At 38.0% G+C, this 27,214-nt stretch overlaps 2 protein-coding genes across 13 annotated transcripts in view; one reads left to right on the forward strand and one right to left on the reverse strand.

Moving 5' to 3' along the window:
• The window catches only part of GLMN (glomulin, FKBP associated protein), a 39,223-nt gene extending 17,908 nt beyond the window's left edge, over positions 1-21,315 (reverse strand). For 2 of the 5 annotated variants that reach the window (XM_044749494.2, XM_044749495.2), the window contains exons 1-13: positions 20,763-21,219; positions 20,298-20,369; positions 19,743-19,868; positions 15,959-16,078; positions 14,345-14,453; positions 13,006-13,246; positions 11,724-11,826; positions 5,393-5,580; positions 3,553-3,606; positions 2,111-2,141; positions 1,916-2,005; positions 976-1,017; positions 794-867 (exon numbers count right to left, since the gene is read on the reverse strand). In XM_044749494.2, the coding sequence (XP_044605429.1) occupies positions 794-867; positions 976-1,017; positions 1,916-2,005; positions 2,111-2,141; positions 3,553-3,606; positions 5,393-5,580; positions 11,724-11,826; positions 13,006-13,246; positions 14,345-14,453; positions 15,959-16,078; positions 19,743-19,868; positions 20,298-20,369; positions 20,763-21,047 (1,535 nt within the window). In that variant the 5' untranslated portion in view covers positions 21,048-21,219. Of the gene's footprint in view, positions 1-793; positions 868-975; positions 1,018-1,915; positions 2,006-2,110; positions 2,142-3,552; positions 3,607-5,392; positions 5,581-11,723; positions 11,827-13,005; positions 13,247-14,344; positions 14,454-15,958; positions 16,079-19,742; positions 19,869-20,297; positions 20,370-20,762 lie in introns of all 5 variants that reach the window. The other 3 variants (XM_070486826.1, XM_014865236.3, XM_044749492.2) reach the window with 3 other exon arrangements.
• Positions 21,307-27,214, forward strand: part of RPAP2 (RNA polymerase II associated protein 2) — a 72,052-nt gene continuing 66,144 nt past the window's right edge. For 5 of the 8 annotated variants that reach the window (XR_011494849.1, XM_014865235.3, XM_044749497.2 and 2 more), the window contains exons 1-3: positions 21,307-21,449; positions 22,194-22,239; positions 25,749-25,863. Coding sequence is in view for 6 of the 8 variants with exons in the window: in XM_014865235.3 (XP_014720721.1) it covers positions 21,377-21,449; positions 22,194-22,239; positions 25,749-25,863 (234 nt within the window). In the remaining 2 variants the exon portion in view is untranslated. Of the gene's footprint in view, positions 21,450-22,193; positions 22,240-25,748; positions 25,976-27,214 lie in introns of all 8 variants that reach the window. The other 3 variants (XR_011494850.1, XM_044749499.2, XM_070486828.1) reach the window with 2 other exon arrangements.

Consider the following 27,214-nt stretch of genomic DNA (forward strand, 5'->3'; position numbering starts at 1 on the left):
AAAGTTGAGCAGTTGCAACAGAGACTGTGTGCCCATGAAGCCTATGTTTACTATTTGGCCCTTTACAGAAAGTTTGCTGATCTTTTTTTTTTTTTGAGGAAGATTAGCCCTGAGCTAACATCTGCCGCCAATCCTCCTCTTTTTGCTGAGGAAGACTGGCCCTGAGCTAACATGCGTGCCCATCTTCCTCTACTTTATATGTGGGATGCCTGCCACAGCATGACCTGCTGAGCAGTGCCCTGTCTGCACGTGGGATCCGAACTGGCGAACCCCAGGCCACCGAAGTAGAATGTGCGAACTTAACCACTGCACCACCAGGCCGGCTCCAAGTTTGCTGATCTTTAACTCATAGAGTTGCTAGAATCTTTTCTCTCTCAAACACAACTATTAATAAGTTATACTATTAACTTAAAGTGAATAGCCTGTCAAAGTTATAACTCCAGAGCCATTAATTTCAACTGTGAATGGAGACTATTGACATGTAAATAATCTAGCAGGAACCTTACCAGTCTCAGTTTAATCTTTTAAGTCTATTTTAGTTTTAGAGTATTTCAATTAATTGAATTGAAATATACACTATTATTCATATAATATATAGGCACATATAAGTATCTATAATATTTGATTAACCCTTCCCTACCCATCACAGATAAGAGAATTTATTATAATATGGCTTCCAAGTAGAGTTGAATTACATGTAAAACACACTGAAATAATATAACCTGGAATAAATGGCATTAATTTGGTTTTTAATCAACCACACACTTTGCAATTAACCACTCTTGATACATACCTAAATAACGTATATTTGCCTTGTGAATCCAACTTGTTAATATATAGCTGAAGCATAGCTAAACTCTTTTTCCTCTAAAATGGAACAAACAATATTGTTACATAAACTGAATAAAGATGAAATGATTTATTAAAATTTCTCAATGTAACTCATTATTATTTAGTCCCAAAACATTTGCATACCAATGTCTCAATGGGGCACAGCGTCATTACTTTGACTAAGCCCTGGAAATAAGAAAAAATTTCAGTTCAGATGTTATTAGATTATTCTGACTGCAAACAACTATATTATCAATGGAGAATACTAAAAATTAAGAGAAGTGAGGGTAGGAGATGTAAAAATGAAGTAAATTTTTCTCTGAGCCTTTGATTCCACTATGTCTACAGGAAGCTAAGTGCAATCCATTATGTAAGTGATATTGACTGGGGTGTTACAAGGTGTAAATTTAGAAGTGAATTTTCAATTATGTCTAGAGTGGCAAAAAAAATGAAATCAAACATGCAGAAATAGAATCCATTCATTAAAAATAATCAGGCTTAATATACTAACAAAAGTCATGTTTTTCTATTTAAATAGTGGGAAAACAAGTTTCTACGTGGACATCTAAGGACCTACTTGTTTATGATAACTAACAAAGAGTACTAGGCAAAATAAATCGCAAGAGGGAAAAGCAAAATGTCTTTCTAGTAATGAGTCAATGCATGCCTTGATGGAGTCCTGAGGACTTGAGTTATGATAAAAGTAAAGGAGATTCACTTTCCAAGGTCCCTACAGAAACAGTGTTAAGAAAGCTATGCTTTTCCACTAGATGCTATGCTGTCAGTCATGGTAGCCACTAGCCACATACAGCTATTTAAGTTTAAATTAAATAAAATTTAAAATTCAGTTCCTTAGTCACACTAGCCACATTTCAAGTGTTCAGTGTGGCTAGTGGATTTCATACTGTACTGCACAGACAACAGAACACTTCCACAATCATAGAAAGTTCTATTGGACAGCATGGCACTAGAGTTTTCAAAGGATATGGAGAAGAAAGTGGGAGAGGAGTCTGAAAAAGAACTTTACTTAAGTTCACAATAGCAAAGGAGCTGTTTTCAAGATCAGAGCACATATTTTACTTACCTGAGGTACGGTAAGAAAACTCTTGATTTCTAAGTACTGGTGAAGCAGACTGTTGTCTTCTATTCTCAGTAAACCATTCTCCAACAGATCCTACAGATTAAAATATATACAGGAATACATATATGGTAAAGTCAACAGCTGTATTTGTTGACATGACTATCTATTTAAATTACATTGGGTACAAATAAATCTTACCAATCCTTTGGAGAAAATAGACTCTTCTGTTCTGGAAGAGAACATTAAAATTTATCAACATGATCTTCTAAATTGCTTTAGAATTATTTTTCATTTTAGGAAAAATAAAGCAAAAACTGAAATTTAAAGACTTTAAAAATACACATCATTAAGGAGAAATTCTGCTGAAGAACTTTGTCAAAATTCTTAATCCATCTTTGATGTATCTTTTGATTTGGTTACTGACATACACATCTGACCAAAATCAGCCCACTCAGGGCTTATTTCCTGGTAGAAAATCACAAACAGCCAAGCGCTAAGAAATCACTTATACCTGATACAATACTATGTATTCCAGTTGATTAATCTGTAAAATATTTTCACTTTTTTATATACAAAGAATTAAATGCTTTCCATTTGTGATAATATATATTTTTAAGTTTACAATCATTGTTAACTAAATATTTAAGATCTGTGGCAAAAAATATTTACTCAGGCTCCAGGTTCTTATTCTAACCATACGAGGAGTCAAAATTGTTGTTTTTGGCTCAGTGACTAAGTTTGGAGATCTTAAGAATATAGAACTTAAGATTCAAATCAATACATACTCTCATTGTATGAATATAACAGGAACTAAGTAAAGAGAAAGTAAAATCATTAAGACATACATAATACAGTAAATTTACAGAGTTAATAACTACTTGTGCCAGGAGACCCTTGGAAATTCCTGCCTTGTAGGCCGAGGCTTTGGACATTTGCCATGTTACAAATCTTCCTTCACCTGGGAAGAGATGGGATTGATAAACTGTCACGAGTGTTCCTAAAGGATAATTCTAAAAGGCCCTGACTGATCTCAAGAGATAATTTAAACATGTTATAGGAAAAGAAAACAAAGCATATAGTTTTGCAAAATTCTTAAATATCTGTCTGGAAAAATTATGCATACCTATTAATTTGTAATTTTTTTAAAAGAGAAAGTCTTGCTTCTTATTGACTCAAATGAGATAAGTTGTTGAATGATATCACTGTCAATAATCTAAGTTATAATGGGTGGGGTCAGGACCTCTTTCCTTTTGATGCAGTTCACAGATCATGTCCATGAAGCAAAAACATGGATGAATTTCTTTTACTGACAACCCCTCCTTAGATGGAGGATGTTGCAATGGCATAGAGGTGTTTCAAATTACCAACTTTTGAAATAAGGTAAGAAACCTCAGAAGCAGATGAGTGGACATTCCCTCATGAGACAATATTTTAATATTATCTTGGGTTTAAAATAAAAGAGATTTTGTTGTAAAACCTCTGACTCATTTCTGTCTCTCTGTGAATATTTGTTTCACTGTTTTATAAAGTAACCAGTTAATTAATTAGGGCCTGGCAAAGAGAAGATAGTCTCCACTGATCTTGACAGGACTATTTTAACACTACTGTTTAATTCTGAGATGCCATCTAAATGATCTTACCTTTGTAAAAAGACTTCAATATGCCCCATATTAAATTGCAAAAGGTACGATGGGCTAAAATAGAAAAGAGGAAACCCAAACATATATACATACACATATACACATGCATTTTTAGAAATTTTACATACATAAATACTGTTATAGGTCGAATTGTGTCCCCCTCGAAAAAGATACATTGGAGTCCTAACCTCCAGGACCTCAGCATATGACCTTATTTGGAGACAGGGTCTTTTTTTTAAATTGGGGTGGACAGGAGCAGAGCAGCCACCTCTCACCCTGGAGATAGGGTCTTTACAGAGGTGATCAAATTAAAGTGAGGTCATTAGTGTGAGTCCTAATCCCATACGACTGGTAGCCTTGTGAGAAAGGAAAATGTGGACAGAGACCTGCACACAGGGAGAACACCATATGAGCATGAAGGCAGAGATCGGAATGATGCATTTACAAGCCAAGGAACATCAAAGATTGCCAGCAAACCACCAGAAGCTGAGGAGAGGCATGGAACAGATTTCCCCTCACAGCCGTTAGAAGGAACCAATCCTACGCACACCTTAATCTTGGACTTCTAGCCTCCAGAACTGTGAGACAATAAATTTCTGTTATTTTAAGTATCTAGTTTGTAGTACTTTGTTATGGCAGCCCAAGCAAACTAATATACACACCTAAGTCATTTTGGTGGTAGACTGTGATTTAGTGTATAGGCTCTGGGGTCAGACAGAATTATGTTTGAATTCCACCTATCCCACTAGTTGTATGATCTTGGCTGGTATCTTGTTTAAGCCTGTTATTTTCATCTGTAAAATGAGATAATGCTCTATTTCATAGGGTTATTATATAGATTAGAAATGCATATAAAGCTGTTAGCATAGTGTTTAATACATTGTGAGGATGCAAGTGGTAGCCATTATTGCAATATTTACATACAAATATATCCCCATGTATATTCATACATAAATATACAAATGGACACAAAGAAATATACCCAAGGCCTGCAAGCCAAATACAAAATCCTATTATCATGGACCTTAAAGTTTAAAAGGTATTACATTATAAAATTATATATTTATTTAATAAATAATTTTGATAAACTTTATGGGAAAAGAAGGACAAAGTCAAGGTAATTCTAATAGGAAGATTCAACCTAAATTGGGTGGTGAGAAAAGGCTTTCCTCAGAAACTGACAGTTAAGGATAAAGATGCATATACAAAGGCCCTGTAGCAGGAAAATTCATGACACATGTGAACAAGAAACCAAGAGGTCTGCACAGTAAACAAGAGGAAAGGTAGTAGGAGGTGAATCAAGGCAATAAGGCAGAGACCAGATTATTTGTAAACTTGTCTCATGGGAAGGCATTTAGACTTTATTCTTAGAGCAATAAGAACACACACAAGTGTTTTCATTAAAGGACTACTCTTAAAGCTTCACTTTCTAGTGTGTTGAGAATGAGTTGGATTACAAGGGATTGAGGGTGGATATATAACTATCCATTCAGGATTATATCAGTAATCTAGTGAAAAGATGATCGTAATTTAGACAACCCCATGGGTAACTGGCCAGTTCCTTCCCTTATAGTTCAGAGTGGTCCCAACAGCTTCAAAACCAAGCCTAGGTTAACACTTTCGGACTCTTGTCCTCATCATTCCCTTATGTTTATTTCAATAGTCCACCCTCTCACTGCTTGACTACTACTGGCTTTAACAGATTATAGGCAATATTATTTAGAATAAAAATAACTTTTATAAATGTATTACTACATTAATAAGCATACTGGACATTAGATAAATGAGTTTGATGATATTCCTTTTAGAATACATGAATAAACCAAACACTAACTCCTACCTTAAGACCATTGGAAGCTGATCAATACTGATGCCCTGTACAAATACTAGATATGCCAGGGAAGCCATAGAGTTGGCTAATTGTTTGCCTTCTTCTTCCTCAAATTCAAGATAATCCCACGTCCTCTTTTTCCTTCCATGATTAAACAGCACTTTGGGGAAAGGATGTCCAATTGCTGATAAAAAACCCTGTGAAACAATAAAAAAGGAAGCTATAGCAGACAGATTCTAGTGTGCCCTCCCCCATTCATATTCACATCCTATATAATCCCTTCCCCTTGATTGTGGGTGAGACCTGTGACACTTGCTTCTAACCAACAGAATAAGGCAAGATGTCACTCTCATGATTAGATTATAAGACAGAAGTGAGGGGATTTTTGCAGATGTAATTAAGGTCCCAAATCAGCGGATTTTGAGTTATTGAGAAGGGAGTCTATCCTGGATGGGCCTAACTTAATCAGGGAGAAGCTCTTTAAAGAGGATCCAGGCTCTCCTTGAGAGTCAGAAACTCAACCCTGCCGGCTTTAAAGAACTAAGCTGCCATGTTCTAAGAAGGCCCATAGAGAGAGCTAGGTGGCAAGAGCTACAGCCTCTAGGAGCTGAAAGCGGTCCCTAGCGAACAGCCAGCACAAAAATGGGAACCTCAATCCTATAGCTTCAAGGACATAAATTTTGCCAAGAACCTGAAAGAACTGGGTGGAAAGATAAAAAAGTTGTGGGGAGGGATGGGGTGATGGTTGCACAACAATGTGAGTGTACTTAATGCCACTGAACTGTACATCTAAAAATGGTTAAAACTGTAAATTTTGTTATGTATATTTTATCACATTAAAAAAAATCCTTCAGAGATATCTGAGATCAATCTAAAAATGTGAGACATACAACTATCACGAAATGATAGTAAACTAACTACTTGGATAAAGAAAACTCTGGGAAAATGCTCCCTTGACCACCGTCTGCCTAGATACAGAGTGGGCAAAACAAACACTGTCAGAGGCATCAGAGGCTGAGGACATTGCTGGTATCACAGGTCACATGGGCTCTTGTGTCGTAAGAGAAAGAGAAGCATCCCTACGTGAGTGGACAGGACTACAGTTTTTTTGTTTTTGTTTTTGTTTTTTGCTGAGGAAGATTCGCCCTAAGCTAACATCCACTGCCAATCTTCCTCTTTTTCTATTTGAGCCACCAATACAGTATGGCCACTGACAGGTGAGTAGTATAGGTCCCTGCCTGGGAACCAAACCCAGACTGCAGAAGTGAAGTGTGCCAAACTTAATCACGAAGCTACTGGGGTTGGCCCAGGACTACAGTTTAACCTTTTTTTTGAGGAAAATTAGCCCTGAGCTAACATCCACTGCCAATCCTCTTTTTGCTGAGGAAGACTGGCCCTGAGCTAATATCCGTGCCCATCTTCCTCTACTTTATATGTGGGACGCCTGCCACAGCATGGCTTGATAAGTGGTGTGTAGGTCTGCACCCAGGATCCAAACTGGCAAACCCCAGGCCACTGAAGTGGAATGTGTGAACTTAACTGCTATGCCACAGGGCCGGCCCCTCTTTTTTTTAAGGAGGGAAGGGGAAAGAAAAAGAGAGACTCAGGAAATACAAGGTCATTCCTATGCCTCTTTTACTATTTCTAACTCTAGTATACTAGAAAGCACCTGAGCTTCAGAATCCAATGGAATTGATTTGCATTTTGGTTCTACCACTTACCAGCTGAGAGACACTGGATGAGTTACCTAACCCCTCTAAAGCCTCAGTTTCCTTATCGAGAAAATGACATGATACTTATGTCAAATACTAAGAAGGTCCACACAAAAAAACATAAGAAAGTTAAGATCACAACAAATGTCCAGAAGTCAAAAAGAATGACAAAAACAGGTAAAGCAGAATGAATACTGACCTTCCACATATTCACTCATTTATCCAACAAACAATTAAGTGCCAGGCACTGGGCCTGACATTGTGGGAAATTATAAAGCCAAATGAGACTTTCCCAGCCTTTAGGGAGTTAAAATCTGCTAATCCCAGATGGCTCCATTAGTCATTTCAAAACACAAAAAGGAACCATGAAAATCATCCTCAGTCATGAGACTGCTAGTCGGCTACCATACTGCTGTACTGATTTTAAAAGCCACGCACTCTTGTTATAAGACTTAAAGTTTACTGTACTCAGATTCCAAACGTCCTGTTAATCATGAAGCTCCATTTCTTCATTCAGCCAATGCTATGCGTGTTTTTTTCCAGAGTTAAGGTTAGCCTTTTAAAAAAATCATCAAATGTAATCATCACAGGTAACCAGATTCTACAGTGCTGCTCTTTCCCCTCTGATGGTTCCCACCCCTTCAGCATATAAATACGCTCAAGTCCCCTGTCTCCCCCATTGCCTTCCTACCATAAACCCATGTCTTTTAGCTATTATCTCTCTTCTCCCTTACTCATCGAAACTCTTTTAAAGAAAAGGTTATCCTTTTTCTCATTTTTCATATACTCCTTTATCCACTTCACTGATTTTTGTCTCCACTCAAACCATTCTTGCTAAGATCATCAATGCCACCTTACTTCCTAAATCCAGTGGGTGCATTTCAACTCTTACTGTACAGGCTCTCTCTGCTGTGTTTAACAGTACCAATCACTTCTTTCTTCTCAAAACTCTACTATCCCAGTATTTCTACCACCTCTTTGACTCTTTTTTCCTGGTCTCTTGGTGGGCTCATCTTAGGTGCTGGTACCCTGCAGGGTTCAGTCCTGAGCCCTTTTCTCTTCTCACACTGATCTACCTCTTTAGGTGATCTCATCCACTCTTGTTCAAAATTTGCTCCTTAAAAACCGGTTTTCTCTGGGTATTAGAAATATATTAAGAAATTTTTGTAATCTTGTTACATGTCATAATGGCACTGTAGTTATGTTTTTTAAAAAGTCCTTACCAATTAGAGAAGCATATTTAAAGACTTATGGATGAAATGATATATCTAGGACTTGCTATAAAATACAGCCGCAAAAAAAGAGGGAGGATAGATAAAACAAGACTGGCAAGATGTCAGTAACTGTTAAAGCTATGTGATGGGTACACAAGGGTATGTTATATTGTTCTACTTTTCTGAATGTTTTTAAACTTCCATAATAAAAAAAATTTTTTTAAGCACAAGACCCCCTGCTCCTCGTTCTGTATTCTCTCAGTTATTGTCACCTTCATCTGCCCAATCACCCAAGCGAAAAACATCATGCAAGACCCAACCTTTTCACTATTCTTCTCAATCCAACCAATGACCAAATTTTGTGAATTTTACCTATGACAAAACTCTCAAATCAGCCCTCTCCTCTTCATCTCCACCACCATTTCCATACTCGGGCTCTCACCATTCTCACTTAATTCCCCAAAGACATCTAACTGGTCTCCCTACTTCCAATCTTACCTCCGTTAAATTCATCCTCCACTAAAGTGATGAATCCAAAACAGTTTGAATACATCACTCCCAGGCTTAAAATTCTTTAACAGTTTCCAACTTTCATAGCCATCTTATCAAAATGGGGTACATAAATCATATACGATGGTGTTTATACTGCATCCAGGGGGTTATACTGTACTCTAGAATTAGCAACAATGAAGAGGCCCCCGACTCTTATGTGCTCCTGAGAAAACTATGTATCCCTATTTATATCAGTCACCAAATCATCTCTCATCCTCAGAATCTAGTCTCCCTAAAGTTCTGGCATCTCCTTTTCTAACCCCTTTTTCTACTCCTCCTCAAATTGAGACATCTGTCAGTCATGGCCTGGGGAACTCATGGTCATCAGCAAAATCCATTCTTCTCTAGATGGTCTCTTACCTCTTTTGCTCTAAATGAAATCTGGTTCACCTCTGAAAACAACTGTTTTCTCTACAACCTTCTTAAAGGGTTGCTATTTTTTTTTAATGTATCCATTTTACCACTGAACCTGGAAATAAAATATTTGTTCTCCTTGCTACTTCTAGATCATTCTCTTCCCTCCTCTCTACAATCCCTCAGCTTTGAAACTCATTTCATGTGACTATACCACCTCTACCCCTCCTTGCTACAGTCATTAGCAGACCCCAAAGTCACTCCATTACTTGGCTTTCTGACATGACTCATTACAATTCTGTGTGACTTAAATGTACAACCCAAAATATTCTAATACCCTGGAATTTCAGGTCCTTCACTTTGTTTAGTCCAGTGATCTCAGCCTCCATTCTCTCCTTAGAACACTCACTCCCATGGTCATACCCTAGACATGGTTATTAGTAACTGTAATCTTTCCATAACATTAATTTCAAGCATCCTGTTGTTTAACCTCTCATCTTTACAGCTCACTCCTTTTAGTAACCTAACTCCAACAACTTGCCACTCACACCAGGATCTACAATCTAGTGATCACATCATCTTTTCGCTGTCTTTAGTATGTCCTAACTTCCCTCCTTATTCAGCTTAAATCCCACTGCCCATCATTAGTCACTCCCCTGCATAACGCTCGATGCTGTTAGCCCTATTGCTTTGTAGAATTCACACAGTTCTCAAAACCCCAACCTAATTAAAATCCAACTTTTCTCTTATGCTGCACATGCATTTGCACAGCTGAACATGGCTGAAGAAAACCCACAGCCACAATAACAGCTCTAACTTGAAATTCATGACTATCAATCTCAAGTACATATTTTTCTATATTTCAGATTAGTTCCCTATGACAGAATCCCAGCACATTTTAAAATACTCTTGATGCATAGTCAAATTGCTTTTAAGATAAAATTTACTTATTTCTGGAGTTATTCTGAAAATATTTATCATGAGCCTTAAAAGTGAAAATATGCTTTGGCACAGAAAATTCCATTTCTAGGAATTTATTTTAAGGAAACAAAGAAATATGCAAATATTTGGTTACAAGGACACTTACCATAGACTTAGTTAAAAAAAGAAAGTTGGAGTTATTTTATAGTAATGAAAAATTATTAAAAAATCTAAGTGTTGAAATTACATGGCCCAGGTTAAACACATTATTATGCTAAGTCCATATCACTGAATACTATTAAGCCAATGGAAAAAAATTCATGTTATACTAAGAGAAACAAAGCAGATTACAAAAGAGTATGTATAATATGATAGACTCTTTGAAAAAAACTATATATGTTTGTTTATTTATGACTATAAAAGTAGAAAAAACTCTAGAATTGTAAGATAATAGAAAATATATATATTGGTCTCTGCCCCCACTTCCTGGCACAGAGCTCCTGAAATTCTTATAATTTCCTGGGTGATAAGAACACTAGGAGCATCTCTTATTCTATCATTTGTCTTTGACCTGTACCTGACACATGGCTCTTAAAACCCTTGTAAATTCCTAAGTACTAAGAGCATCTTTTGTTCTACTGAGGTGTCTCTGAGTGGACTCCTGGATGGGGAGTAGTCACCAGAAAGACCAAGTCATAATGATTAGAAGCTTGAAATTTTTAGCCCCACTCCCCCAACTTCTCTAGAGAGGGGAGAGGGACTAGAAACAGAGTTAGTAATTGATCATGCCTACGTGAGGAAGCCTTCATAAAATCCCAACAGTACGGGGTTTGGAGAGTTTCCAGGCTGCTGAACGCATGCACCTACTGGAAGGGTGATACACTCAACTCCACGGGGACAGAAGCTCCTGCACTTGGAGCCTTCTCGGACCTCGCCCTATTTATCTCTTCATCTGGCTGATCATCTGTATTCCTTATCATATACTTTAATAAACTGGTAAACATAAGTAAGTGTTTCCCTGAGTTCTGTGAGCTGTTCTAGCAAATACTTAAATCTAAAAGGGGAGGAGGTCATGGGAATCTCCAATTTGTAGCCAAGTTGGACAGAAGTTATGGGTAACCTGAGGACCTATCATGTGCAATTGGCATCTGAAGTAGGGGGGCAGTCTCAGGGGACTGAGCCCTAAACCTGTGGGATCTGACACTATCTCCAGGTAGATTGTGTCAGAATTGAGTTAAATTGTAGGGCACCCAGCTGGAGTTGCAGAATTGCTTGGTGTGGGGAAAAAGCCCACATATTTGGTGACTGAAAGTGTCAGAGTGAAGTGTTCTGTGTGAAAGTAAAGGAGAAAGACACTGGAGGAGAACTGTAGGTTTTTCCAATGCACATGTTAATATTATTTATATTTGAGTAATAAAATTACTGGTGTTTATTTTCCATCTTTTTATCTGTGGTCTACAAAAATTACATATTGCTTTATTAATAAATGTATCAATTTACATGCTCATGTGCAGTACATGAGAACATGGCAGGATAACATTTTAGATTACAGCAGATATTAAAGCAGATTAAATTAGCTGTACTTACTATTATTTCAGATGCAAAATACCTTAAAGGATCATTTCCAGCTTCTTCAGACTGCTCAAGGAATTGTGCTGTCAGCAAAGGGCATTTCAAACTTTTGAAACAACTAAGGTATAAGAAATGGGTAACTATGAATACAGCACTTCCTGAGTATAAAATACCTCGTTCTATAAACATATCTAAGTTAATTTTACATGAAAAGTAACATTAACAGCAATAAATCAATGGCCTGTAAAACTGGTGATATAAGATCCTTCTTAGTAGTAATGGGAGAGCATGAGAACAATTTGCTAGACTCAGTGTGGTGAGATTCGTTTCTATGTCTGGAAAATGCCAACGGATACTGGATGTTTGTCTGAGGACCAGGGCTAGTCCAGACGCAGTTTTCATTAGTTCAAGGAAAAATTGGGACGATGTAGTAATTTTTCATAAAGCTATTATTTGGTTTATTTAGACCACAGTTTATTCTGTGATTAAGCCTTTCCTATTTCCTTAGTTAAAATATCTTTTCTTTCACAAAATAATGAGTTTTATAAATGGTAAAAAAAAATTGTTAATGTCACCACCTGACAAGAAAGCAAGCTAACAGTAGTTTTAGTCTCCAAAATTTTAAAAATAAAATTATTGGTCCATGTAATTTAATAACCTAGTCCGACACTGTCCAAAAGAAATACAATGCAAACCCCATATATAATTAAAAATTTGTTGCATCACACTAAAAAAGTAGTAAGAAATAAAAGAAATTAATCAATAAATCCAAGGAGTATTTTATACTTAGAGCACTTCTTAATTTGGACTAGCCATATGGAAAGTGCTTGACTGTCGCATCGAAAGTGCATGTTTAGTCTACAGTACTCCTGGAGCAAATGCTGTTGGGAACTCTGCTACTGGCTTTGTGGTCAAGTTGGATGTTCAACTGTCTGCTGTTGCTGCTGCTGCTGCTGCTGCTCTCAAAGGGAGAGTAAAAACACAATTCCCCCACAGAAAGACCAGATTCTTTGAGCTACACCTATCTATTTCCCCCACCTCTACTATTCACTTACTATGATGAGTAAAGGCAATTCATAGAATATATGAAGTAAACAAATGGATTTTGGTTTTTTACTTTTTTAAAATATCAGTGCCTCCTCATCAAATGCCCAGGATATCAACTAAACCCTATATTCTTCTAAAATTCAAAATTTCACACTAAAGTTTATATTTCCATTGCAAAGAAATAAAGAAACATAAAATAACTGATCTATTACTTAAGTCTATTGTGAAGTGTTCTTAAAAATATACTTACAACTTCAGTAATTCATCCTTTAAGTTTTCATTTTCCTGAGAGTTTTCTTTGTCATCCATGACTTCTTCTACAAAAGGCTTAGTGAACTCTACTAAGGCCTTGCAACACTGACAAAGGCCATAGTCATCTGTTTGTATTTGTTCTTTTGAGTATGGAACAGGAAGGAGAGAGAGCTGACTCCAAAGGGTAGACAATGCTAATCCAACTGAATATGCCTTGTTGTTACGAAGTTTCTGAATCACTAAAATAGAGACCAAGTTGTTACTTGAGGTAGGCTCATCAAGTATGCTAAACATGGGACAAGAAGTCCAGTAAATGATGTAGAATTAAAACACACTTTTTTTCAACTTTAACAATTCTGAAATCAGAGTGACACAACATAGCTTAATTGGCAGTGTTTTTTCCTTTTTAGTGGTGCATAAAATAACGGATCTTTATACTAAAAGTGTACGTTTACATGGCAATTTACAATGGATGCCATGAAATCTTGTTTAGGGATGTTTATGACAGGTTACATACTTAAGACAGAAACACTTCTTCCTATGTTTTTTGGTCGCTGTAAGTATAAAATAAGATAAAGTGTCTTGTAAACTATAAAGCACTATAAAAATGGGAGGGAGTATTACGAGATTTTTCTTTCTAGAAGACTTCGAATGTTTCAAGTGGTACAAAGCTGCTGGGCATTCACATTTAAAACAAACTTACTCTAACTTCTGATTCTGGGTCCTTCTATCAGACTCTGAGTTATATGTAGGTCATAAAATGAAAAAGTAGTCTCTTCTCATGGATAAATACTGTCTGCCTTGGTTGCCAACATCCATTACTTACCAATACTGTTACTGCACTCAGCCATGGAGCCTTTTCCTTCCACACTTGTTCTTTCTTCAGCAGTACCTTTGCTATTCCCAATCCCAACCTCCCGAGGCAGAGGCTGAGCAATGCCCTGCCTGATACTGTTTTTAACCAAGATAAAGGACTACCACAATGCTATCAGACTGAGGACTGCAGACACCACAGAGGCAATCCTTTAAATGTGTTTACAGGGAAAATTCTAGCTATAAGTTGCAGATAGGGAGGTTAGGCAAAAAGCTATAGATTACAACACAGCACATTGAAAACAGCATGACATTCAACAAAATATTACTGGGTACCCATTCTGTACCAGGTACTGTCATCTTTCTATGGGCAGCAGGACTCAAACTGGCACTGCTATTACTAGCTTAAGCAGAGGACTCAGTATCTACTCATGAACTTTACTTTGGTATAGTGTTGACATTAGGGAGAAATATCACTTACATAGATAAAACCAAAAACACTTAGATATCAAAATACTTATTACCTGTTTGTAATGGCTGAAGTAAAAGAAGGATAATTTGGGATATCTGTTTTCCAGAGGGCTCTTCAATCAGTTCAAGCAAACCCAACAATAATTCCTTTGGATTACATAACTATAAAAATATTCACAATTGAACCTGTTTAATACAAGTTTTATTTAAAGCCAGATGATTACTATTTTTAAAAGAAGGCAGATGCTGAGAAAATATAATTATTTTTGCTTAACAGTAAAACACCTTATACAATTTAAAAAAAAATACACTAGCAAAACACAGAATCTGTTTGCTTAACAGTAAAACACCTTATACAATTAAAAAAAATACACTAGCAAAACACAGAATCTGTTATTACCCTAGTCAAATCACTGTAAAACTAGAAAGAAGTAAGAAGTCAAAAGGTCTCCTAATGGAGAACTACATTTTAGAGATTTAAATTCCTGGCTAAAGGAAGAGCTAGAGAAACAGGGGAAGGGAGAGCCTGATCACCAGAGCTGAGGTCTCCTTCGAGCTGTGATCTACTCCAAAGGCTGCCTTAGTTTCTCAGGGCTTCCAACAGGTGGGACCTCTCTACGTATGTCAGGGTATGTAGATGAACGTGGTGTCTTCCTTTTTTTTTTTTTTAAAGATTGGGACCTGGGCTAACAACTGTTGCCAATCTTCCTTTTTTTTTTTTCCTGCTTTATTTTCCCAAACCCCCTGGTACATAGTTGTATATCTTAGTTGCAGGTCCTTCTAGTTGTGGGATGTGGGACGCCACCTCAATATGGCCTGACGAGCGGTGCCATGTCCGCGCCGAGGATCTGAACCTTGGGCCGCCAAAGCGGAGTGCGTGAACTTAACCACTTGGCCACGGAGCCGGCCCCGAACGTGGTCTCTTCTGTGCTTCCTGAACAGATAAAACTTTGCATTGCCTGTGACTGACTGGCCACATCTTATCACCTCATTTGCCTTGGTTTTTTTTAAAAGCTCTCATAGTTAATAACTAATATCTAGATGGAGTTCCCTCTTTCCAAGTATATATTTGTGTTTATTTGTACTGATCTCTAAGTAGCTTCTTACAATGTCCTTTTTCTCAGAATTTATCTTTCTTAACCATCATTTTTTACCTATAACTCTACTAACGTTTTACCAAAAGTCTCTTTTTAAGATTGTCAGTCACAACTAATCTATTTTCTATTCCTATTTCCACTGTGCTCACATGCATTCTAGGTTTTTCATATTCTATTAGGGAGCAAACCACAGAGGAAAGGGCAGTGAGGTTTGATTCTAGTTCCAACGTTGCCAAAAGATCACTGTGGCCTTGAACTAGCTCTCTAACCCTTATCTCTACATCTATACAATCCGCTACTTGTTAAAAATAGAGCCTCCTAGGCCTCTCCTTGGAGGTTCTCAATCAGAGGGTCTGACATGAGGTTAGGTCATTCTTATATCCACAAAGTTGGGGAAACTGAAGTGGACTTGCCCATCCAATCAATAAGGTTGGGTCTTTTCTCCGAAGAGCTCTCTCCTGTATTTTCATGAACTAAAAAGCGTTCTCACGAAAAACAAGCATTAAACATTAATGGGAATTATAAAATACTGCTGCGTATTCTAACAAACAGAACCTAGTTTTAACTTACCTTTACTAATAAATCAAGCATCAGAAAATAGTATTTCCTTTTATCATCTTCCTTGTCATTCCATAAAAGGCATCGAACAACAGGACCAACAAGATTCCAGCCCATATTCTTGATGATGACCTATAAAAGCATTTTGAAAGTAAAGCAAATACTGCCATCTATAGGACTCTCACAGTGAGCTTTCTTAACTTGGAGGAACTTAGAATTTCCTCTAAAATAGGAAAGATGAGTCTTATGACATCTCACCATTGACTTCCTAGAGTTGGCTGCTAACAGATACCAACATTTTAAAGTAGTATTTAATGCGCTCACTGAGGAAAAGCAAAGGGGCCTTTACTTTTCCAGGTAAGGTGGTCTTTCCCAGGATTTAAACAAGAGACTTAATTTTCTGAATATGAGCAAGTACTTAATTTTCAAGAAGAATTTTGCTCCCCTGATTCAGAAAGAAATCCAGTCAATGCTCATGAATGTTCTACAGTTCCCCAGAGAATCTCTAAATATATATTATAGTCATGTAACTTATGTAAGAGAGGGGATGCCACTTCATCCTCCTCTCTCCTATAGATGAGTTGCTTCTATTTTCAAAGGTATTTCAGAATGCTTACCAACCAAGAAGATGTTTATAATTAGTGATGCACATTCATTATCAAAACCACTGATTTTCAAAACTATCAACAATATTCTCCACTTCACTGGCCTGAATTCTACTTCAACTCCTCAGTATTTATCAGTATATAATATATGTCAGGTCCCTAGAGTATTTTAGGTGCTAGAAAAAAAGCAAGGAATATATTAGGTAAGATCTCTATCCTCACTGAGTTTACATTCTAGGCTCATTTGTAAAAAAACACATCTAGGAAGAAGACAAGCAGGTTCAACACCTGCTCCGTGACCCAGTCGTATAAGATAATAAAGGTAGAAGAGAAGGTATAGCAGAATAGTCACTCTCCTCTGGGGAAAGCAAGAGGCGGCTTCCCAGAAGAGGTGACGGCTAAGCTAAGGCTTCTTAGAAAAACAGAGAAGTCTGTCAGGCACAGATAGGTGGGAAATATATTCACAGCTCTGAAACAATGTATAAAGGTATAAGACTTAACATGTCCTAGAGAACCAGCAACAGAATATGTTAGGGTATGTGAATACATAGTTCACAAAAGAGGAAGTACTATCCATTTATATTTTTGCTCATTTATCAAGAGGACATTTTAATGTTTGCCTTCTCAATCTGCATGAGCTACCTATATGTTAATACTCACTTAGTCGTATTTATGACAAATAATTATTTGGTTGTCACTTTTTATATAGCAAAATATACTGATTTTTTTTACTGAGGAAGATTAGCCCTGAGCTAACATCTGTGCCAATCTTCCTCTATTTTGTATGTGGGTCACCGCCACAGCATGGCTTGATGAGTGGTGTAGGTCTGCACCTGGGATCTGAACCCGTGAACCCGGGCTGCTAAAGCAGAGCAGGCAGAACTTTAACCACTTGGCCATGGGGTCAGGCCCCTGATATTTCTCTTTGGTCCCCTTTCTACTGCTTTTAGGTTTAAAATGGATTTCCCCCTTTAGAGATTTATAAACATTCAAGTTTTTTTTTAAATACATATTTCACCTATTTTTTTTTATTCAATAAGATTTATATTGGAAGTATGGCATAAAATAAAGACTTAAATTTGATTTTCCTTTTTTTTAAACAAATAGCAAAACAATCATGCTTTTTACCTAAAGGAATAGATAGTTCAGTTGATCTCTCTGAACATTTTTTTCATACTAGTTATTTCTTCTGCCTGGCACGCTCTTTTCCCAGATAGCCCCATAGTTGACAGTCCTGCTTCCTTCAAATCTCTGTACAGTTTTACCCAGCGCAGTTCATCCCCCATGCTTTATTCCTCTGTGTAGTATTCAGCACTTTCTAACATACTACATAATTTATTTATCATGTGTATATCTGTCTTCATTAGAATTTACAATCCATATGGGCAGTGAGTTTTGTTCACTACCAGATCTATTCCCAGCATCTACAGTAGGGGCTGTTACAAAATAGATGACCCATAAATACAGGTTGAATGATGTCTACTACTTCTAAGTGTAACAAATTATCCTCCCTCCAAAGATCTGACAGTCTCTTCTGTTTTCCTCTATTTTTTGTGTTGCTTGACTTTTAATATCTAGGTCTTTACTAATCAGGAATTTATGTTATGTGGTTAATTTTTCCCCAAATTACTAAAGATTTCTTCCACCACTACTTATTACATAAGCCTCTATTTGCTTTTCAAAACTTACTGTGAGACTCTACTTTTCCAACTAAGCACTTCTTTCCCTTTCCATAGGTTGACTTCTACCCTAATAAATGATTCTCTGAGAACAATTAACTATAAGAGAAATTCTAGATTTGAATAAGATTTGTATACCTGAGGTGAAAAAAAAGAATTTTGATAAAATATTTTACAAATATAATCCCAGCTGCAAAGTATCCACTCACTATGTAAATAGTAAATGGTCATGAGGAAGGGGAGTAAACACTTACTGACTATCCGTAAGCTACACCTTATTTTAATTTAATACTAACAACCCTACAGGGTAAGATTGTTATCCTCAATTGATAGACGAGAATACCAAAGTTTAGAGATTACTGAGATGCCCAGTGTCCAAGAACTAAAAGGTGGCAGAGCCAGGATTTGCATATAAGTCTGTCCAGCTTCAAGGCCTGTGTTTTTCCCACTATACCAGCGGTTTTCAGTGGGGGCAATTTTGTGCCCTTCCTACTAGGGGACATTTGGCAATGTCTGGAGACATTTTTGATGGTCATTACTGGTGGAGGAGTGGGAGTACTGCTACAAAATATCAGTAGTGCCATCTTGAGAACCCTTGCACTGTAGTATCTTAGGAGAAACTACTATTCATATGGCTCTTAAAAAAAAAACATTTAACACAAAGCAGATTAACAGTACATCTTGATCACTCTTGATTGTGTTACCTGACAAGAAAATTAGGTTGTAGTCAGTTTTAAACACTGTCTTATCAATAGCTGAACCTTTGAATTTAGCAGACCACACATTACAAAGGTGATTCTCAAGCTATTAAGGCTAAGCTCCACTATGCTTAAATCTATTACAATCATCTAATCTCTAATCATGCACAAATCTACATCTTAACCTCCTATTTCTCTACTAGGCTTCAACCATTACTTATCAACTGCCTGCTGCATTTAAACTTAAAATTTCCAAAATAAACTTATTTGTCCTCCTTGAGGAACTTTCTCCTCTTCTTAGGTTGCCTTTTTCTGTTTGGGACATATATTATCCTCTCAGAGGCTAGAAACCCAGTCATCTTTGATGCCTCCCTCTCTCTCATCCCACAGTCAGTCAACCTCCTCGATTCCACTCTAAAACTTCCTTTCAAGTGCTACACAGATGCGAGGCAGAGCAGAGTGGTTGAGAGCTCTGAAACCAGCCTGTACAGGTCTGAATCCTGGATGTCACATAAAAGCTGAGTCACTTTTGGGAAAGTTATTTATCTTTCAGTGACTATTTCCTTATCTACAAAATGAATTTGATAGTATTACCTATCTTATGGAATTCTGGAAAGGCCAAATGAGTTAACAGATGTAAAGCACTCAGTAACTGGGACATAGGAAATAATAAATATTACCTACTATTAATTCTATCATCATTAGCTAAAAGTAAGGCACTCTCCAAAGTTATCCTCTGAGAACACAAATGAATGGATGAATAATAGCACCATGTGGCTATTCCCTTCCTAGTACACACAAACATTGTACTTACCTTATTCTTTTCATTTTGAATAATTTCTAATAGCTGCTCTACGTGCCCTTCATCTATGCATCTTTGGCCTGCTACCTGAAATAGGCCAAAATCTTCTTCTTTAAAGTCTTGCTCATCTAGGATTTGCTAGCAAGAACAAAATAAACAAAAATCAAACACGTTGAGGCAAATAAAAACTCAATAACTACTTGATTTCTCTGAAAAAAGGAAATCTGTCTAAATTCTAGATAAGTTGCACATAAGCATATGTATGAAAATTAGAATTAGTCTAATAAATACTTTAATGAATGATCTTGAAATTCACCCTGCTGAAGAAATCTATGGTAAGGATCAGCATTAAAAATGTAAAAGGTTATTTAGACAAGTATGTCACTTGGAGAAACAATCCAATCTACCTTCTTGTCCTCATCCTATTTTTTCATAGGTTAAAAAAAGCAAGGATTAAAGATGATTAACAATTTGAGTGATCGTTAAATTTAATTAAAAATAATCTGTGCCCTTCCCATATTTTGAAAGGTATTTAATTTTACAAAAAGAAAAAAAAAAATTACTTACACATCTCTTTATTATACATTGAAGTTCCTCCACAGCCATTCCTATTTTTCCTAGTTTTGACGCTGAAATGTACTAATACAAAACACACCGTTAAGTATCAGTGATACTACATTGAAGTACTAATAATGTTTCATTCTGATGAATTAGTAGTAAATACAATAAAGAAAACATAAACTTTTAAAGCTGAAATGTTTTTACTGAAAGTTAGTATGTTAGCCTAAGAAAATAAAAATGTATTAAAAAAAAAAAAACTCCTGTTGCATCTTTTTCTTCCAGGAGCAGTTTTGAAAGATACACTTAAAAAAAAATCCTCTCGAGCACCCCCAGGAAGCAGCACAAATATGGACTATATAAATGACTTTAAAAAGGCAAAGTATTTCTTTTCCAAAAGGTGGGCTTGAAATCCGTTCTAATCATTAGGGAATTTTTTATTTTTTAATGTCCCACCAGAGCAACACAACTCACCCAGACAGGGTGAAAGTCCAAATGCCCTTCACCCCAAGTGTGACCGAGGCATTTCCCTGTAAGAGATGCGCTCCCCCAGGTATTCAATCCAGACAGGGAACTGGCTGTATCGCACGGATTCGAGGCGGCCGGCGGCCTCAGGGGACTAGCGTTCCCTTCCCACCGGCCGCCGTTTCTCCGCGGGAAGGCCGAGCCCCAGGCCCGCAGCGGAGGCGCGGCTGGGCCGGGTCCTCCCGGCAGCGCGCTCCAGGGCGGATGAAAGCGCGGCGCGCGTGCGGGCGGCATCCAAGGAGGCCATTTCTCCCGATTCCTGCTCGCCTTGACGTTCGGGCCCCACCGCCTCGTGGGGCCTGGTCGGCCCGCGGCGCCGAGTCCTCCGCGGCTCACGGCCCACGGCGCCCAGCCCACGGCGAGCCCCGACACCCGGACCTCCCGGGGCGCCCACTTACCGGCTGGACCCCTCACCCCTCTCTGCAGGCCGCTCCGCCTCCTCGGGCCGCGCAGGCCGTTCTCCGGGCCCGCCCCCCGCGGCCGGCCCCGCCCCGCGCTACGCAGGGAGGCGGAGCCTCGGGAGCAGAGGCCGAGGCCGGTGCCGAGCCGGTGAGGAGGCTGCCATGGCGGAGCCGGTCGGGCTGCGAGCCGCTCGCCCCAAGGCCCGGGCCCCCCGCGCCACCCGAAGCGCCGCAGGTAGGAAGCAAGGTCGCTTCGCACGCTCGGCCCCTGAGAACTGAGCCCCGACAGGGTGCCAGACCGAGGCGCGCGGGGCGCTCCCGCGAGGCTGCCCCGGGGGAGGTGGTCTTCGGGGCGGAGAAGGCCAAGAGCTTCGTCCCGCCGTGCTCGCGCGTTCTGGGGAAGACGGCTCGCCGCCCCCCGTCTCTTTACACCAGCCTTCCACGATTCCCCCGTCATGGGCTGTGCTCCAGTCTCGGAGGGAGGGGCAGCAGACGTCCTGGGAGCCGGGAGTCGCCAGAGTGGGCAAGTGAGCAGGGCAGCGTCGGCGGGCAGTGTGCAGCTGGCCTTGGACCCAGCGCTGGTCCTCCTTCTAGAGGTCCTGTGGCTTGGGTGCCCCCGTTCTCTGAGGGCTCAGACTTCCCGCTCTCCCCGGGAGCGAACCTTTGGGGGACGGAGAGAGGTTGCCCGTAAAAGTACCCACATCTCAGATTTTTTGGGGAGTGCTTAACTATGCAGCTCTGATTCAAGACAAAATTTAATCCCGAAAGAGGTGCGTTTTAACCAAAAAAATTCGGGAATAATTAATTAATTTACAAGAACAAATTGGATTCCCTTCCCATTTCATTTGATTTACAAACAGGATTGGAAAGGAAATGTGTGGGAAAGAAGAAGAGATGTCTACGGTTTATGTGGGCACGAATCTGTCCTGTAGCCTAGTGTGTGTGTGTAAACTTGACCTACTGTTTTTTTTCATTGTAGGTAGTAAACAGACAAGTGCTTTGAAACAAGAAGATGCTTCCAAAAGGTATGAGAACTACTTAGACACCTGCATTCTCTTATCTGTTTATCTGACATAAATTGAACCATTTTTGAAAACAATAATAGGTGCTACCTTAGAGAAGATTATTCTGAGAGAGAAGGGAAAGATCTGGGAAGCACTGTAGATTCTCACATAGACTGTTACGTCCCCCTACTCCTTGCTTTAAGAAAACCAAATCAGACCCTTTTAGATTGTTGGTGAAGGTATGAGTATCTTAGAAAGGTAATAAGCAGTCCTGAATTAACCAGGTTCTCCTCTTCCACCTCTTCAGATACTCTCTCCTTTTTTTGCTTTGTATGACAGGGACTCCAAGAAGCCTTTTCTGTTCTTTGTTTACATCATGTCCATATTTTCAGCAAAAAGTTGTCCTGTACTATCTCTTGGCTTCTCCTAAAAAAGGCAAGATTTATATCCTGTCACAAAAAGTTTCCAGAATAGGAGTAGTCTAGGAGGATGATTTAAAAATGTATATCTATGATTTATCATTTTATGAAGTATTGGCTTTGGCCTTAATTTACTCGCTCTTTCAAAAGTTATTTACCCAGTGTAGGATATGCTAGACCTGTGTTAGGCCCTGAGGATATGGTTTTGAACAGAATAAACACAGTCCTGTCTAGTGGAACAGAGAAATACCTATTAAATTATCACAAATAAGTACAGAATTACAAATTGTGATAAGTGCCATAAAGGAAAAGACTATGATGTTATGAGGAGGAACTAATAACAAGAGTCCAGTTTAGTTGGAGGTTGGCAGGGAGGATGGCAGGTTTTCAGGGAGAGACTTCTCTGAGAAAGTAATAATTAAGCTGAGACTTGAAGGCCAAGTAGGCATTAACCGCACAAGGAGTAGTGAGAGCGCATCTCCAGCCAGAGGTGGCAGTATGTATGACAAGAAAAAGCTTGGACATTTAAAGAAAGGAGAGATGCCCAGGGTGGTGTGCAGTGTTCTGAGCAAGGGAAGAGAGAAGCGTAGGAAAGAGTTAGAGAGGCAGGATTCCATTCTTAAAGTACCTGCTGCGCCATGGTGAGAAATTTCAGTATTCCAAGTGCAAATGGGAGAACTTTAAGTAATAAAGTGTTAGAATTTAAGTCTAAAAAGTTTTAAGATGTTAGGGTTGGTGATCATCTGGGAATGGAGAAATTGGGTGCATTTGAGATCTGTTTTGGCGAGGCCTTCCCTGTGGAGCAGCATGGTTATCCTGACTTGGTTTTAGGAAATATTGCAAGAGTAAAGTTTAGTTAATATTGATATTGACAGTAATTTGCAACTCACCTCAACACTGATCTGACCACAAACCTGAGGAGATCATGTTTTATTCTGAGCACTACAATTTGAGGAACATAGATAAGCTGAAATGTATTTTGAGCAGATCATCCAGGATGATGAAACAATTAAAATCCATGGGGGTAACCAAATAGTTGTTGAGGGGAGTGATTCTTTATGAATTTAGTCCCATCGAAAACTCCTTCTCCATTCCATCCAGGTGAATACTGTTAAGCCAGAAATGAAAGAACTTTGCAAAAATATCAAACAGTTTCACTCTTCACACTAAGTTTTTTATTTAAAAGATATATTAACATGTAATGGGTATATTATTATTAAATGAATTAATAAATGCTTTAAAATTTTCTCACTTTTAATCTTAATATGGTAAATATCAACAGATATAATCTACGTAAGCAAAAACTGTAATTTTAAGAGTATAAAGCAGTGCTGAGACAAAGGAGTTTGAGAACCACTGCTGTGCACCATACTCCCTGTCGTCATTTGGGACAGAGGACAGCAGTGAGACAGGGCTATCCGTGAGAAGCAGCTGTAGGTATCCATCCGTTAGGAGGAGTGGCTGTTACTGGAGGTTGAGGTAGTTAACAGCTTAGGTCAGCAATTCCTAACAGAGATTGTGTACTGATCATAGTACATGATGAGTACATAGCACATGATGGTACATAGTACATGTCATAGTAGTGATCACAGCAAAATGAGAAAAATAATGTTTTTCATAAAGCTAGATGTATTCAGTATAAAGAACTGCCTTTTAATCTGTGTTCATGTCTTTTATACTTCCTTGATGTAAGAATGACTTTTATGAAATGGTGAGGGAATAGGTGTTAGTTGCAAATTTCGTCTAGTTTTAACGTCCCTGGTTAGCAATCCTGTGTCAGTCCTCCAAATTATTTTTATAAAACATATTACTCCAGGGGGCTGGCCCCGTGGCCGAGTGGTTAAGTTCGCGCGCTCCGCTGCAGGCGGCCCAGTGTTTCGTTGGTTCGAATCCTGGGCGCGGACATGGCGCTGCTCATCAAGCCACGCTGGGGCAGCGTCCCGCATGCCACAACTAGAAGGACCCACAACGAAGAATACACAACTATGTACCGGGGGGCTTTGGGGAGAAAAAGGAAAAAATAAAATCTTTAAAAAAAAAAAAAAACATTACTCCAGGCAAGGAATTAGGAATTGGGAGTTAATGAAAGTAGGGAAAAACAGTGAGTACATTCTAGGTCCAGATATGAGAGCCAAGTCAAGGTCCTGGAGGCCAGCAAAGGTTTTTCTCGTAAGCAAATAGAAACCAGTGCAGGAAAGGAGCAAATAAGTCACCAAGATACTTGGCATCTTTGGTCCTATGGCAGTGATTCTCAACCCGGTTGCACACTAAGATTATCTGTAGCACTTTTAAGAAAACACCAATAACCAGGCCCCATCCTCAGAGATTCTGATTTAATTAGCCTGCAGTGGGTCCTGGGCATCTTTTTTAAAGGTCTCATCAGATAATCCTAATGAGCAGCTAGAATTGAGAACCACTGTGCCAGGGCCATTGTTTGATCAGATAGCCTCTGCCTTTATTTTCCATGTGTTTGGAGCCAGCAAAGGCTGACAGAGTCCCACTGGTGCCAGGACAAGAACTAGCCCTCCTAGGAAGATTGTTCTTTTCCTAAACCACATAGTCATACCAATTATGACATCAGTAATTTATTTAATCAGACTTTACAACAAAGTAAGTAAACACTTCTTTGCAGATATGACTCTGTCCTGTCAAACTGGGCGATCAGTTCATTTTTGAGGTTGATACAAACTTTTATTTGTAAGAACAGCCAAAGTCATCTTTCTTCTTCTCTAATCTCTTCTGATTTCTAAGGACTTCATTGGAAAAACCTCCCTTTTTAGGTACACACAGGAATGATAGAGTATAAATTCTTTAACTGGCAAAAAGATTTCCTGTCATTTTCTATAGGAGTTTCTAAGTTCTTCCTTGTTCTTTGAGCTCTGGAAATCAAATAATCCTGTTATTATGGCAGATTTTATGTGTACGGTGCAACAGGTAGCTTGTTTTCTTTTTGAAAAGTATTGGGTCAAGGGTAACAGCATTAAAAATATGTAAATTTAATTTAAATAGCAAAATAGTAAGTTGTTAGTGTATTTTAAAACAAAATTGGCTATGGTAAAACTTACAGGTAGGATACTTATAAATTTTGAATATGTATTTTTTTAATTTTAGGAAAGCTGAACTAGAAGCAGCAGTGAGAAAGAAGATTGAGTTTGAGAGAAAAGCTCTACGTATTGTTGAACAGCTTTTAGAAGAGAATATTACAGAAGAATTTCTAAAGGAGTGTGTATGTGTTGACAGATTATTGCTTTTGTAGTACAAGATCGTTAAATCTATGCAACGTGAAACTTCCTTGCATTGTTGAAATTTTTAAATCTGTTCTCAGTCACCAGATGCAGGTATCAAGCTATATTATTTGTGCATTTTAGAATAATCAACTGTTATGCATTTCTTGTTGTATAATGACTTTAAAATGCACTAATGAAAAATAGCATGCATATTTTACCCCTTAGTAGCAGTTTTTTAATAACCAGTCTGCTTATCTCACTTGATTTTCATCACTTTGCACTAATGATCCCAATGTCAGTTTCCATATTCCATATGTTGTCTTATTTTAGTAACCGATTATTATTTTTGTTAATGTAATTCCTTTAATTTTTATATTTTAAAAACCTGAAATATAGATCACTTAAGATTTAACACATAACTGGAAGATTATAATCTGCATTAAAATTTTTTTTGTTTTCTTTAATGGCTTTATTGCATTAAAATTTTGAATGGAAATTTCTGTAATTTCTATTCTATATTTTCTATTATATCCTCATAATCTTTAAGAGAAAAAAGAAATAGAAAATTAAAACTCAGAGCTTCTATTGCAAAAATAATTCTTAGTGTAACTCAGATTTCTCTAAACAAGAGGAATATAAATATGGCAATATTTAGTTGAAATTGGTAACTGCATCAGAATCTGCATACATGGTGACTCTAAAGAAAACAGACAAACCAGAAATGCTTCATTTGAAACAAATAGCCTGTATCACTCTCAATAAAAACTATTTCAGTCCCTGTGAAGACAGAAAAACTTCTTCAGAAATAATCTCAAGAATTGAGATTATTTGAACGTGAAGATGTCGAAGGAAAATATTTGGTGTTAGCTTCTTACTATTACCCCACCATTCTCCTGTACAGTTTTTTCAGAAGCTGGAAGATTTTGCACAAAAGTTTGTTCACGAGTCACAATGACACCTTTAATATACTTTGTTTTTTAAGATTGTGCTTTAAAAATAGGTAAAGTTATATCTTATTATTTTATGTGGTTTATTTTTTGAATAATGCTTTTTAAAAATAAAATATACTATCAATATTTTGCTTTGGTACAGCAGTCACTATAGCACCACTTCTTTCTCCTGCCTCAGAATTATTTCATGAACTGTATAATCTACAAAGATGCATAGTCTACAGTAGCAGAAACTTTTTGTTTCTTTTTAAATAATAACTAACACTTTTTGAGTACTTACCATGTGTCGAGCACTTTTCTAAGTGCTTTTCCTTTATTTTCTCCTTTGATTCTAACATCAAACCTATGAGATAGGTGCTGTTGTTATCTTATTGTCAGATGAGATGGATGAGGCTTAGAG

The sequence above is a fragment of the Equus asinus genome, chromosome 16 (assembly GCF_041296235.1).
Source record: "Equus asinus isolate D_3611 breed Donkey chromosome 16, EquAss-T2T_v2, whole genome shotgun sequence".
NCBI lineage: Eukaryota > Metazoa > Chordata > Mammalia > Perissodactyla > Equidae > Equus > Equus asinus.